This window comes from Asterias rubens, chromosome 16, assembly GCF_902459465.1.
Source record: "Asterias rubens chromosome 16, eAstRub1.3, whole genome shotgun sequence".
In the NCBI taxonomy this organism is placed as follows: domain Eukaryota; kingdom Metazoa; phylum Echinodermata; class Asteroidea; order Forcipulatida; family Asteriidae; genus Asterias; species Asterias rubens.
This window is the reverse complement of record NC_047077.1, coordinates 342,599-358,427: the sequence shown is the minus strand read 5'-3', so window position 1 is coordinate 358,427 and position 15,829 is coordinate 342,599. Positions and strand designations below refer to the sequence as shown.

At 37.7% G+C, this 15,829-nt stretch overlaps 1 protein-coding gene across 1 annotated transcript in view; it reads left to right on the top strand.

Moving 5' to 3' along the window:
• The window catches only part of LOC117300759 (G-protein coupled receptor GRL101-like), a 72,290-nt gene extending 56,936 nt beyond the window's left edge, over positions 1-15,354 (top strand). The window contains exons 17-26 of the mRNA XM_033784543.1: positions 806-877; positions 1,488-1,559; positions 2,754-2,825; positions 3,237-3,308; positions 5,791-5,862; positions 7,229-7,427; positions 9,001-9,045; positions 10,225-10,884; positions 11,688-11,862; positions 13,194-15,354. Coding sequence (XP_033640434.1) covers positions 806-877; positions 1,488-1,559; positions 2,754-2,825; positions 3,237-3,308; positions 5,791-5,862; positions 7,229-7,427; positions 9,001-9,045; positions 10,225-10,884; positions 11,688-11,862; positions 13,194-13,507 — 1,753 coding nt within the window. The 3' untranslated portion in view covers positions 13,508-15,354. The remainder of the gene's footprint in view (positions 1-805; positions 878-1,487; positions 1,560-2,753; positions 2,826-3,236; positions 3,309-5,790; positions 5,863-7,228; positions 7,428-9,000; positions 9,046-10,224; positions 10,885-11,687; positions 11,863-13,193) is intronic.
• The last annotated feature ends 475 nt before the right edge of the window (positions 15,355-15,829 follow it).

Below are 15,829 nucleotides of genomic sequence, written 5' to 3'. Positions count from 1 at the left end.
AAACAGGCACAACTTCCCCGCAATATTTTTTTTTAAATATGATGAAACACTCATTACATTTCAATCTAAACAAATTTTCATACTTCATGAAAACTTCCAAACAATTACACCACGCATCATCGAGTTCAACTTCCCGCCTGTATTTCCCGCTTTCATGCATCACCAAGCTAATCCGCCGCCCAGTACTTAAGCAGCATGTAGCATCAAAGTCTAGCATTCTCCAGAAGACGATCAGAGCATACTGATCGAAACGTCGAGTTAACCAACGGTTTTCAGAACCAGCCCAACTCATTTAGAGATACTCATTACATGTATTACCGCAAACCCTTCTATATTTCCAAACAATACAAAACCAAAAATATTGATTTAAAGAAGTAACCATCAATGCATTTTTACAAGGCAGAACATTAATAAAGTATGGAAGCGTCATCTAGAAGACGTTGCTTGTGGTGAGATGCCTGAGGACAGACAAACATAACATAAACAGGAACAAGAACGTACGATAGACATGTCCCAATTTCATAAAGCATGCAAGCTCAAAAATCTGCTAAGCACAAAAAAGAACACTTTTAAGTGGCTTTGTATAGGTTACCAACTGTACATTCCATTCCTCTGTTTGGTACCCCACTGATTTACTGCTTAGCAAAGAAATTTGCTAAGAAATTTTGCTAATAGCAAAGAAATTTGCTAAGCAAAATTTTCTTCTAATCAGCTTTGTAAAATTGGGCCCGGGTAGGATAAAAACAGAAATGATTCAAACACTTTTCCATTATACTCATTGTGTTTTTTGTTTTATTCATTCCAGAATTCTTGCAGACAACAACATTACTGTGTTACAAAGTAACACATTCTTCAACACATTCAAGATTAAGATGCTGTAAGTATTTTTATATCAGTGTGATAAATTGAAATATTTTGGATTAAAGACTCTGGACACTATTGGTAATTGTCAATGACCAGTCTTCTCACTTGCTGTATCTCAATATATGCATAAAATAACAAACCTGTAAAAATTTGAGCTCGATTGGTCGTCGGAGTTGCGAGATAACTATGAAAGAAAAAAACACCCTTGTCACACAAAGTTGTGTGCTTTCAGATGCTTGATTTCGGGACCTCAAATTCTAAACTTGAGGTCTCAAAATCTAATTCGTGGAAAATGACTTCTTTCTCAAAAACTATGTCACTTCAGAGGGAGCCGTTTCTCACAATGTTTTATACTATCAACCTCTCCCCATTACTCATTACCAAGTGAGGTTTTATGCTAATAATTATTTTGAGTAATTACCAATAGTGTCCACTGCCTTTAAACAAAGCAAAATTTACTGATAAAATCATGTTTTACAAAGTAAATTTGGACTGCCTGGACATTGTTTTAAAATGTGTAAGAAATTTTTTATAACAAATTGTATATAAAAAAAATAAAAGAATATAATTTAACATAAAATCTGAAATATTTGTAACAAGGTTTAACTTTTTCCAATTTGTAGGAAGTTAAACGGCAATAAAATCACAACGATTGAAGACAAAGCATTTATAGGACTCCGAGATTTAACGACTCTGTAAGTATAACAAGTAAATCATTTGTGTTTATGTCCTTAAAATAGTTTAAATGTTCGACGGTCTTCCCACACAAGGTCCGGGGATTGTAAGTATTAACTTGATAAGTGAATTCACATCACCAGTACTGGTTCAATTCTGCATTTTTATTTTTGGCAAGTTCCTCAAGTGCTATTGAAAATATGTGACCCGCTCTGTGAAAATGAGTCAGATGTAGGCAATTTCAGGAATTGAGTTATATGCATGGCTGGAAAGACCACATCATCAGCAGTAATTCGGTATGTGTCTAAGCTTTGGGGTGTATCGCGTTGCTGAGTTACTCCCGTTTGAAATTAGCCACTACACCATTTTTTTGTGAAAAACGAATTACAAGTAAAATGATATTTTAAACTACCATTGTGTGCAAAAGGATACAAATTAGACACAAGTATGATCACAAAATTGTTGTATTCATAGCTTTATTGCCTGAAAGTTAACCATGCAACTAAAGATCTTAAAAAGAAAAAAAACATGTTTTTTTTTTACATTTTCCACATTAAACTGTCCATAACTTAATATTGCATTGGGCGACATGTGACTAATTTTCACAGAGTGGGTCACATATAATAATTTCAATACACACAGTAATTAGCAATTTGGAAAAACATGTGGAAGCCTTCGCTTTTATGCATAGAGAAAATACGTTTGACGTCTTGAATAGCGAACACAATTTTGCAAATTGATTAAACTTTTTTATTAGACCAATGCCCGGTTCATAGTTTTCCTGGAGCGTATTGATTATTGCATCATCAAAAGTATGAACCGTTATACAATTTTTGCGCGCTGGGACAGGGTCCATGGTGTTTTGTACACCGTGGGGGGGGGGGGGGGGGGTCGTAATGTACACCGGTAAGCAAAACTCGTGTTCACCTCATGGAACATGCGACTTTGTATCACACCACGTGATTGGTTCTCAACCAATCAAACTTCACAATTTGTTACCGAGGTGTAACAATCTTTATTGAACTGTTTATAAAATGTTGTCGACCCATACCTTAAAACACTCTAACTCTAACCTTAAAACAATTGCCTCTCCATGGCTAGCTATTGTGTGACACTGTATTGCAAGTTACTGAAAAAGTTGTATTCGTGCAACCAAAAATGTTTGATTGTGTGTATTTGATATTTGAGCCTATGTTTATTTTTGAACGTTTTAGGGACTTAAGTGGACAAAGCATTACATCGATATATAATGGAGCATTTGAAGGCCTCAGCAATTTGGCATATCTGTAAGTATTCTTATAAAACATTTCACTTTGTAAGCAAAACCTTTCGTATGCAAGTTATAAAACCTTTTATAAGCAAGTTGTGTTTTTTTATGTATTGTTAATAATGTAATTGTGTTCTATGTAAATATGAGTGTATTCGTTATCTACTTATTTTTTTACTTTTAATGTAAAGCCAATTTTTTAATTGTTTTTATGATGCAGACAAGTACAAATATCTTTATCTTTTTTTTCAATTTTTAGGAGAATACATCAAGGGAGTTAATTCTTAGGTATATTTGTTGATATAATGTCTTGTATGTTTGACTAAAATGTATTGCCTACAAGTGAGCGCTTAACTTTGAAGGTGTGGGTTCACATGGACACATGTTTGACACTTTTTATTTTTACTGTTGCTTTTTCTTTTCCCAACAGAAATTTATCTGGAAACAACATAAAAGACATCCCTCAAAGTGCATTCTTTGGACTGAACAAGCTGTTAGTTTTGTAAGTTGAACATGTGTACAATGTATCAGTTATCTGTTGTATTCCCTTGTCACCGAACAATTTGTTGCATTCTGACCTTGAACTGTCTTGAGGACAGAATTTTGTTCTAGACCTCCCTCTCTAGTAGACAACGACATGAATGTTGAAGCACCCTATTTTGTGGCACCAAGTGTGTCAACTCGCTCTCCGTGATTTGATCACATTTTCAGTATTTTTGGACTTCCTGCTCAGCATTGTGTTGTACATGTATGTATACTGTATAAGTACATCAAGAACGTTGTTGCTTATAGGGCGAGGTGCTGGTAACCTCTCACTTCTAGTATTTTTAATCGTGGTTTGCTCCTGGTGGGTGTGTTAATTTTAATTTGTTTACCCTTCTGGTGGTTTTTAGACTGCCTTTTCTCTATTTAGTGTTGTTTTTAAAACATTGTATTTTAGTGGAAAGCGCCTTGAGGCCTGGCATAAGGTGCTATATAAATGCTCTTGTATTATTATTATTTATTATTTATTATTTATTATTATTTATTATTATTATTATTATTATTATTATTATTATTATTATTATTATTATTATTATTATTATTATTATTATTATTATTATTATTATTATTATTATTATTATTATTATTATTATTATTATTATTATTATTATTATTATTATTATTATTATTATTATTATTATTATTATTATTATTATTATTATTATTATTATTATTATTATTATTATTTGCCTGTGTCTCCTCCTCAAACTGAACTTGGCTAGACTTACTGCATAATAATAATAATAATAATACTAGTGGCAATTTGTAATAGTGGCAATTTATAATACCACTCTTGGTGTGCCATCTTATAATACTGGGTTCTAATAATAATAATAATGATAATAATGCATTTATAATGCGCCATCTATCTAGTGTACAATACCCTATTCCGAGGCGCAGAACAAAAAAACAATACATACAACAAAAAAGAAATGTAGAACATAATACAAAATTATACAATGAATAATCGACTGTCAAGACATGTAACGAGCTAAGTGTAAGAGGATTTAAATAAATGAGTTTTAAGCAAGTTTTCAACCAATGGAAGAGAACTACAGCGCCTGATGTTATCAGGTAAAGCGTTCCAAAGATTAGGAGCACAAGCGGAAAAGGAACGATCGCCATATGATGAGGAAGTTCTAGGAATAGTTAAAAGGAACTTAGCAGAAGAACGAAGAGTGCGAGAGGGGGCATAAGGTACAAGGAGATTTGCAATATAAGACGGAGTCAAGCCAAACTGAGATTTAAATGCAATAAGTAGAATTTTGAATTGAATTCGTTGTCGAATGGGTAGCCAGTGAAGTTCCTGCAATATAGGTGTAATATGATCATGTTTTTTAGATTTTGTTAAAACACGAGCGGCAGCATTTTGTAAAAGTTGTAGTTTGTGGAGTTGGTGTTCGGTAACTCCGTATAATAGGGAATTACCATTGTCAAGGCGAGAAGTGACCAAAGAATGAATGATAGTAGCAGCAGTTTTATGTGATAAGGTTTTTCGAATGGTATTAACAGTTCTTAAGTAATAGTATGTCGATTGACAGATTCTGCTGACATGTTTGTCCATGGATAGTGTGTTATCAAAAATAACTCCCAAATTACGCGTTTTTATCACACCTCTAGGGTGTATCAAAGCACTCTTGAATTATGAAACCCTATATGTAGCACCTTATAATGATAATAATAATATAATCGGTTTTATATAGCCCTTTTCACACCCAAAGGGCTTCTCAAAGCGATTCCAACATTATTACCCCTGGTCACCAGGCCTTAACTCATTCCTTAAACCATCTCAGCTCCCTGGGGAGTATTGACTCCTTGCACGCACGTCACATGTGGCGACTGTGCCACGCTCACCATTTTGGTGGGCAATAGGTTTACGTGTAATCTCACTGAATAACGCACAGGGACACTGCCCACCAAAAAGGTGCATCAAAGATTATTTTGATGATGACGTCAGGTGAATTGGGTCAGTATATGTTTATAAGGTGGTACGGCACATTCAGCAGCCACTGCCAGACACACCGGGGCAAACCCGTCTCTTCAGCAATAAGTGTACGTAGCTGGGTTCTTTTACATGCATACACAACACCCAGTACACAGCAACTTACGCTAATGTTGTAAAGTACGGCAGGTACTAATTTTTTAATTTTGGATTTACCCATACACCAATGTGTGTTAGCACTGTATACTTAGTAGTTTCCCGAGTCCTGTGAAAAAATATCGCAGGCTTATTACTCGGGTGGCATTCGAACCCACGACCCTTGCCATTCTAGAGCAGTGTCTTACCAATTTGTTTTGAAACAATGTGTATGGGAAGAATGTCTCCTAATACAAACACAAAAAATAGTCAATGGCCTGACGCTTTGATTCTAGGAAAGTCTTTCTCGAAGGCTAAAATTTATTTTAACTTAGTTTTTTAATTTTTGTCTTTCGTGTTGCAGAGATATTTCCAACAATAGTCTAGATTTCATTCACGACAGAGCATTCTACGGTCTTCCGAATCTACAAAAGTTGTGAGTTTCATTTCTTTTCTTCTCTAGTGTTTTACTACTTACGGTATGTTTGAAATATATACAGTTTTGACAATAAGCAATAGCTGATTTCGCTTATTACAATTTGAAGGACAAAATGTGTTCAAATGCTGAAAATTGTGAATGGTTTTTCACTGTTTTCTGCTGGCAACATTTATGGCAACATTTTCACACAAAACATGAACACTGGCTTTTTTGTCAGCTCTACCAATCCTGTGTAATACCTTTTTTTTTAAAGGGAAGGTACATGTTTGGTAATTGTCAAAGACCAGTCTTTTCACTTGGTGTATCCCATTATAACCATAAAATAACAAGCCTGTGAAAATTTGGGCTCAATTGGTCATCGAAGTTGCGAGAAAATGATGAAAGTAAAAACTCCCTTTTTGGCGAATTTGTGTGCTTTCAGATAAGAATAAAAGACTTCTAGCTAGAAGTCTTTTATTATTTTAGTGAGAAGTTACCTCTTTCTCAAAAACTACGTTACTTCAGAGGGAGTCGTTTCCAACAATGTTTCAACACTATCAACAGCTCTCCAATGCTTGGTACCAAGTCAGTTTTTAAGTTAATATTTGTTTTGAGTAACTACCAAACGTGTACCTTCCCTTTAGGTGAGGATTATTTATATAAAATGTATTTTTAACTAATTTAATATTTTCAGTTCTACCCAATAAGTTACACAGATGCATATCGCTTCTGTTGTATGGCAAAACATGTGGAAGACTGCTGTACCCCAAGCTTGTTTAAATATTTATTTTTAACTGGTGTGATAGTTTCAATTCTACAGATATACAGATGCATCGCTTCTGTTGTATGGCAAAACATGTGGAAGACTGCTGTACCCCAAGCTTGTTTAAATATATATTTTTAACTGGTGTGATAGTTTCAATTCTACAGATATACAGATGCATCGCTTCTGTTGTATGGCAAAACATTTGAAAGACTGCTCTAGACCTTTATCATGCTGCGTCCATCTTAATCATGTTCCTTGTATCAATTAACAGTAATGAATGCTAATAACCATTTTGCAAATTGGAACCAGACTATTATGTTCTTCCAGCCTCGGTTTGGTAACATTAATATCAATGGGAGATTTTCAAGATGGCTGCAGGTCTATAGACCTTTATCATGCTGTCACCATCTTGGTCATGTTCCATGTTTCCATAACAGTAATGAATGCTAAAATTCAGTGCGCAAACATGGCACCAGACTATTATTTCGTCCAGTCTCAGTTTGGTTACAATGAGTTGGAATGGAGTAAAATCAAGATGGCCACACCGTGATGAAGGTCTATACCCCAAACTTGTATAAATATGTATTTTTAACTGGTGTGATATTTTCAATTCTACAGATATACAGATGCATATCGCTTCTGTTGTATGGCAAAACATGTGGAAGACTGCTACCCCAAACCAGACGAGTTCTCTTCTTGCGAGGACCTGATGGCCAACGTATTCCTGCGCGGCTCTATATGGGTGATTGGGATCATTGCCTCTGTGGGTAACCTGGTGGTGATCATGATGCGGATGAACAGCAAGAGGGATAACAGGGTAAGTGTTGATCTGTAAACTCTCCTGATGATGACTAGAACAGGCTAGTCGAAACATTGAGACAAATTAAGATGTAACTCCACAATGAAGAACTATCTCCCTGGTAGTAAAGTCTTTTCACCCCAAACCTTCCACAAAATTAAGAATTTTTGTCGCCCGCGGTTAAAAGCCTTTTGAGGCATCAGCTTCCTCTTTAAAGTGCATCACGCCTTAATTTTACGCCCTCCAGACCATTGCGCGTCTGCGTTTAAACCAGCTTTTAGTAGTTCCACAGTCGGTCGTAGATTTACAAAAGGGATTTCAACAATTTTAAGATCAAATAAACATCGATGTCCAAGAGGTTTACTTTTGTTCACATAATATGTAACCGAGTATGTGTATTTGTTTGAAAATCTAAAAACAAATTAATACAAGTTGTACTGATTATTTTTTATTGTTCAGATTAGTCATGAGAAAAATTTAAAGCAAAGATTTGATTCCATAAAAATAAAGTTCTTCGTTTGACATGCTTTCTGGTTCTGATTACACACGAGACGACTTGCACAGTCTATTACCAATAACCTGCCTTATGCACCATCATGAATCTGCTGATAATAAGGTTTTTTTTTTCCTGTGAATGTTGGGACTGATAACTTCTTGCTGAGGTTTACAAAACTAAGTGAAAGATCTACATTGAACTGTCCTTGTTCTATCAATTGTTTGAACATCTGTTTTGTCACTGAATATGAAAATTGTGTGTGTGTCACTAGCCCTCACAATGTGTGCATGGTTCACTGAGCACTGTCAGCTAACGCCTTGATATATATTCTTCTTTTTTCCCTTCTAATCTTGGGTGTCGGTTTTAATCAATTAACCTAACCGCTCTGGTTTTTTGGGGGAGTTTTCGCTAAGTTTTTTTTTCTGTGTTCTTGCTCATAAGCATGACATACTATGTCACTGAAGCATAGTTTGTTCCCTTTGATATTTTACTATTGGTGTGTGATATAGCTAATCAGCGCGAATATAAATTGAGTTTACCAATGTGGCAGGCGGTTCTGTCCCCCCAAACGGCAAACTGCGCGCACAAACTTCTTCTGGTAGCGCCCTCTTTTTAATCCACCTCCTTCAGCCCATAGTATCCCAAATGGGGATAGGATAGGGGTATAGAATTCCCTATCACATCTGCCACAATTGCTATTTAAACTATAAAACTGACTTTGTAAATATCTAAAGTAAATTGGAACAAACCCGAAACCTACTGTATAGTTTCGCAACGGTTTGAGAACCTTGTTAGGACAAAGGGGTGGGGAATAATTAGTTTGGAAACAACACTGCAAAAGTGTCCATTAACTATCCATATTGGACAGGCGCCTGTTCAATATTGAATTTATTGGCACTGCAGCAGTTTATACCTGGCAATATAATGGAGTACAGGTGTTGCACCAATTGAATGACAAGAATGGCCGTGTGTGTGTGTGGTATATATACCAGTAATGATAATTATTGAGACAGAGATAATAACAAATACGGTTCCAGCATGACAGAAGTCCATTATTTGTGTGTGTACGTTTCTCTGTGTTTCATTGCTCAACAGAGCCCCTTGTGTGAACAGTACCCTGATATGGTTGGGCCAACTTGGGTAAATATTACCAAATCAGTTCTGGTCAAGCTTGCCTGTTGATTTTACATAGGTTTAAAAAACTTTCAGGGTATAGACCCGATCACAACGCGCAGCGCACATACACGTGCGTCTCCTGTCCGCCATTTTGTGTCAAAACAAGCACAAAAGGAATGGACTCCCCTAAAAAGGCAGAAATGGTAGACCTGCATTGTTCGGCGGTGCGTAAACGCGTGTACCATCCTTTTGTGCATGTTTTGACACCCAAAATGGCGGACAGGAGACGCGCATGCAATGAGTGTGCTGCGTGTTGTGCATTGGGTCTTTTGGTACGAACCACTGGAAAAAATAATACTCAAGATATTAGTAGAGCATTGTGTAACCCACTGTCGAACCAATTAGTTAAATTATGTTGCCCCATTCTAGATTATTATGTTACTGTTCTCACAGAGGACAATACTTTGCTTTATTAACATAACTTTTATTAACAATGTTGTCTGGCGTTTCTGGCGGATCCAAAGTCAGGGTAATGAAATGCAGGGACCATGACAAGCAAAAGAATTTTTTCCCCAACAATTTGTATGGATTGATTCTGTTTGGAACTTTGTCCCAAATGCTGTAGCTCAGATGTTAAAAGCCAAGTTTATTATAAGAACCAATATCTTCCCCCAATTTGGGTCGCCAAAAGGCATGTAAGCATGCAACATATCCCCAACCCTGGGCATGTAACAGTTTTTTCTTTTTGCAGGTACATGTACATGTTGTAGAAAAGTTTTTTGCTAGACTAACCTCTTGGTGTTTAACTATGATGATAAAGCGGGACGCGAAAAGTGTTTGCTAAACAATGGAATCGTATTAGACCCCTTGCATCGGTTGCATCTTTGATGTCGAACAATGGAAACAAGTGCATGATTAGTTTTGTATAGACAGGACAACGTTCCTATGCGTTGGTTTAAGGTGCACGTCAGTATTGATCAGTTGCTTAGTCCAATTGGTGTACAAAAACTTACCCAGACAAATATCATAACAAATATATTCAAATGAAATATTACGTGTCTTTTAGCTAGTTTTCGTGGTGACGGTATCAATGTTATAATTTACAAGCAAATATTGACAGCAATTAATTGTGAAAGTCGGCTAACGGTTACAAACCTTAAACAAAATATAAGCAAAGTATTTTACTTATTTGTTCATGACTAGGTCCACTCATTCTTGATCACAAACCTTGCCATCGGTGACTTCTGCATGGGTGTTTACCTTCTCATCATTGCAGCCGTCGATGCCTACTATCGCGGCTACTACATCCTATTCGATGAGCACTGGCGCTCGTCTGGTCTCTGCCACTTTGCCGGCTTTCTCTCCACTTTCTCTAGTGAGCTGTCTGTCTTCAGTTTGACCATCATCACCTTGCACCGTCTGTTCTCAATCCTCTTCCCGTTCCGTATTAAGGACATGGAGTTCAGCGGCGCGGTCCGCGTTATGGTCATCACGTGGTTGATGGTGATCTTCCTCTCCGCGTTTCCTCTCGCCGGCTTGGAGTACTTCGGTAACTTCTACGGTCGGTCCGGGGTCTGCCTCGCCCTTCACATCACCCCGGGAGACTACCCCGGCTGGGAGTACTCAGTCGTCATCTTCCTGGTGCTCAACTTTGTCTCCTTTGCCACCATCGCTGTGTCATACTCTGTCATGTTCGTCGTGGCCAGGCGTACGCAGAGGGCCGTGAACCGGTCGCGCGACGCAAATACTGGGGACGCAATGGCGAGACGGATGACACTGATCGTCATGACAGATTTCGTCTGTTGGATACCGATCATACTTTTGGGCGTGGCTTCGCTCGGCGGGGCTTACATCCCACCTCAGGTAAGCCACTCAAACAACAAATTAACTATTTGGAAAGGATAATCTAACTTTATTGAACTCAAAATTTTTCAGATATTAATGGTGACTGAGTGGAAAAGTTACCTACTGATAAACTCTCTTTGTTCATACCCAAACTATTTAAAACTTGCCCAGTCACTCCGCCTTGTTACATCCCATTAAGGTGATCCCCTTTCTGCTGTTTTCCAGGTTGTATCATAAACTTTGATGTGATCCCTGGTCACATGCAGCTAACGGTTAATGACTTTTGACTGGCTCTCCCGAACAAAGATATTAACTAATAGGGGAGACCACCAACATAGGGCTAGATAGCTCAGTTGGTAGAGGGCCAGGTATGTTAATCCAGCGGTCATTGGTTCAAGTCCCACTCCAGTCAGAATTTCTTTGTTCAAAACAAAACATTTAAAGTTTACCTCGTCAGTTTTCCTTGTTCATAACTTGGTACTAATAAATTATACGTCTTTTAACTGGAGACTTTCGGTGATACTAGGTTGCAGTAGACTTACCAGGTAAATACATTGTTCTCTGAAGTGTGCGCACCCTCAGAACTACATAAACAATGGACATTTACCTGGTAAGGCTGCTGCCTCCAAGCCTTTCAATGTCTCCCAGTGCCGTTGCACATTTGTTGATGCATCGTTTTTGTTATTGCAAGTTATAAATTTGAAATATAAACATAACCTGTTTTGGGGGGAAGATAAATTGAGTTACTGAATTGTTAAACCTGAAACTTGAAAGAGCAGAGAATTGAGAGAACTTTTCCATATTTTGTTTTCCATTCTTAGGTATACGCTTGGATAGCTGTATTTGTTCTTCCAGTCAACTCAGCAGTGAACCCGATGTTGTACACCCTCCTAACCGCCCCATACGTCCGGCGAGTACTGAGCAGAGCTCGCACCTCTCTCAACATATCCCTTGCTACTATGACCACAGACATGAAGCAGGCTAACTCCACTGGAGGTATTACAATTAGTTAATTCCTAGGAACCACTAAGGCTTCTAATCGGCACTTGGTTGTTTCTGTTTAAGGAACTCGTTGCCTTGGATTGGACGAGTTGGTCTATAAAAAGCGTTTATAACCGTTTGTTATAAAATGCATCTGGTTGGAAAGATGTTTTAAAAATAGAATACAATGATCCACACAAATTTGCGTTAAAATTGTGTGGGTTTCCTTTTACTTTGCGAACTAACATGGTCGGACATTTATGGCAGTCAAAAATTTGACTCACATAAATGGCCGACCGTGTTAGTTGACGAGGTAAAAGGAAAACCGTGCAATTTCGAGGAATGTTTGTGGCTCACTATATTCTACTTTTACAACATCTTTCTACCCATATGCATTTTATAACAAACGGTTATACAAACGCTTTTCAAAGACCAACTTGTCCGATCCAAGGCAACGTGTTCCTTTAATATTTTTTTGTTCTATTTCCCAATTATTATTGTAGCGAATGATGTTTAAAGCTTTTCATGTTCAAGTAATAGACCTTATGCACATGACGTCATTTCAGTACGATTGTTTCGATTGTTTTGTGACCGTTTGACCTCAAAGATGGCGGCTGGATGACGTCAATGCATAAGGTCTATTATGGGAACTAATTTATTTTGTACATTTTTTGGTGAGATGTTGCCCAATTCAAAAGGCCACGGACGGCCACTTCAAGGTGAGGGCTACACTGAACTGATACTGGCAAGGAGGGCAAGGCCACTTTCATTTTAAAATCCGAAAGTCTATGAGAAACTTTTGAAGGGGCTCTGAGGCCAACACTGTGGAAACGGAGTCCATGAGGGCCATGCCTGACCTACTCCTGGGGCTGAAACAGAGTTACCCCTTCACCTTTCACAAGTCCTCAGTGATTATCATTTCTTCCCATCTCTTTAATATTTCGAATCCAGTTTATTTGCAGATCAAAGTCACTTACTTATAGACCTTTATCATCATGCAGTCTCCATCTTGGTCATGTACCTCGTATCAAATAACAATAGTGAATTTTTAAAACCATTTTGCAATTAGGAACCATACTATTTTGTTCTTCCAGCCTTGGTTTGGTAACATTGATATCAATGTGAGAAGTTCAAGATGGCTGCACCATGATAAAGGTCTGTTGCCCGTTATGCCGCTGTTGGCATGTAGGGCAGCAATGAAGTTCCGATCCACTCCTGTCTGTTTTTGACTTGTTTCTGGATGGTACACCATGTTTGGTTGAAGGTCCTCATTTCAGATCAAAGTCAACTTTAATTATTCACACAAAAAGTTACTGTGAACTTTTGCTTATTTATCTTTTGTGCAGAGCGTCCGAGCAGGCTACAGACGACAAACGGTCGCAAAGGCTGGAAGAAAGGGACAAAACAAACCCAGTCTGATGCGAACAGAAACGCTATCAAACTGAACGCAGTCACTTCGCAGTCAGACACAGAGCCTGATGAGCCAACCAAGGCTGAGGAGTTCACCCTCCTACAAGGAGGGGTCAAAACAACTGATGTTGACGAAGAGATTCAGAAGAAAGGACGAGTCAGAGGCGAGGTTGAGGCGGATATGGACGGGTTTGTCCGAGTGCCGGTTGTAGAGAGTGAAACGGAGGACACCATCCATCTGAATGTGTGAGGTGCGGTCTTCGATTAGAAGCCAAAGATTCGTCAAGAAATTGGAGAACTGCGAATGTTGCAATGGACCTGCAAATATTGCAAATTGCTTCAGATGGAGAGGGACATTAAGAACGGGGGTGTGACCACCTGATTTCAGAAGATTTATATAAAGGTCAAAAAGTTTTATTTTAATTGGAAGTATCTATCCAATAAGCAAAAGAAAGAGACAAAGAATGGTTGAAGATGGATGGTAAAAAAGACCAAAATTCAGAACTTTTTCTAAACTAGTCAAAACTTTGACTGCATCTTTTTGGGGCCAGTGGTGCTTGGATCAAATCATATTGTTTACATCAATTTATTTCATTAAATTAATTGGGTTTTTTTTTCAGTAAACAGTGAACTGCATACATTTTAGGAATAATTAGGTAAAATGGACACAGGATCTATTTGTCCTAAGATTGATTCTTGTCAACACAAACTAAGTAAAAAAAAAAAATGAATAAAACAAACATAAAAAAGATGAAAACTTTGTCAGCCTACGTGTTGCCCAATTGGTGGCTTATCTGACATTATTAATGTCGAGTGACTATGCTCAGCACCAGCAGTATGTTGCTAAGTGCAAGGATGTCCAAGTTTTGCAGATATATAATCTACACCCGTTGCTTACTTTCAAATATGTTTCGCATGGTCTTGAGTTACCATAAAACATGTCAGCTTGTGTACAATATTCTTTAAACTGTGAACTTTGAGTCAGAAGCTTAGGAGCAAAAATTGCTCGTTTAAGGCTTAGTCAATCTGCAGCGATAACAAAAACGTGACGATCACAGCGCTAAGAGAACGCATTCTATTGGTTGAATCGCTCCAAGCAGAATACGCCCACACTCATTCCGACCAATCGAGCATTGTTAACATTCTTGTTTTCGTTCTCGTTATCGAGGCATGTGTGACCAGGCCTTTACTTGCTAACAAAAGGCCTATAATTTTGTGTGACAGACCGGTGTGCGCAATGATGTTGTCATTGGGAACTTTGTCCCCCAGGGTGTGTCCCCTATGCGATAAGCAAATATGTGCTAAAGATTCAAAAGAGGGCGCTATCAGACAAGTTTTCCAAATGAATCGCCGTTTGTGGAGTCAGAATCTGCTGCACGCCGTATTCAACGCGCGTACAGAAGGGCGCGCGTGTCACTCTCACTGCAGTCCCGTCGCGTTCTTGCAAGAAGCATCACCAGTGCGCCCTCTAGTTCTTATATATAACTCTATGACTGCAAACTGCCTTACAATTTGATGCAGGCCATTTTTCGTATCATTTTATTTATAAATACATGTATATATGAAAACAACTTGAAATATATATATGTAAAATAAAAAGATGGAAGGTAAAAGAAACAGACCAAAGTGTGAACAAATGGTGAACAAAAGTTAAAGGTACATGTACATGTACATTCATAGTTGTAATTGTAAAAATGTAAATGACATATTGTGTTTATAGTGCATTACTCAAAATATATCCACATGTACATTGTTGATATACAATAATTATAGGTTTATTATACATGATGTACAAATTTGGGCGAAGTTGGCAGTCGTTGGTTGTTTCTTGTTGAAAATAATTGGTAAATAGTCTACTTTTATAGCGATGCTAGGTAAGAAGTGTTGTAAATGAAAATAAGAAACGAAATATTTAACAGAATATTATGCACTATGTTTTACTGGCACGATAATTAACGGAGTCTGCCACTTAAAGGTTTTGGTAGAGCTGACAAAACAGTCTCAGGCAGTGTACCGAAAGTGTATAATGGCGTTAAATACAGAAGGAAATATTTTACAGAGAAAATGGTTCAAGTATGAAGTCAACAATCAGAAGGGGCCTGAAAATGAAACAATTATGTTTTTTATCCTTGTATAATAACTTTTGAAGTTTCATTTTCACTAGTGGCTATTTTACATTGGCCTCCAGTTTCAGCAAAACTTAGTCATTCATTAGAAATAATTATGTGGCATACTTGTAATGTTTTCGTATGGTGGTTTTGTGTGAGTGATGTGTGTGTATGTTCAAAGTGTATGGAGAGCTGAAGAGAAGTTTATGGAAGCTACACAAACTCAACTTGGCTCAATTTCATGGCTCTGCTTATTGTAAGCAAGAATCAGCGCTTAAAAAGCAGGGAATTCCGCGTTTAGGTCAAGCATATTTCACTTGTCAGCAGGGAATTTTTACTTGTGCGCGTGCATACTCCATATGTTATTAGGCATTCTTTGCTTGCACAGCTAGCGCAGAAATTCGGCACTTGCAAAGTAAACTAAGAATGGTGATTGTAAGCGCAGAGCTATGAAATTGGGCCCT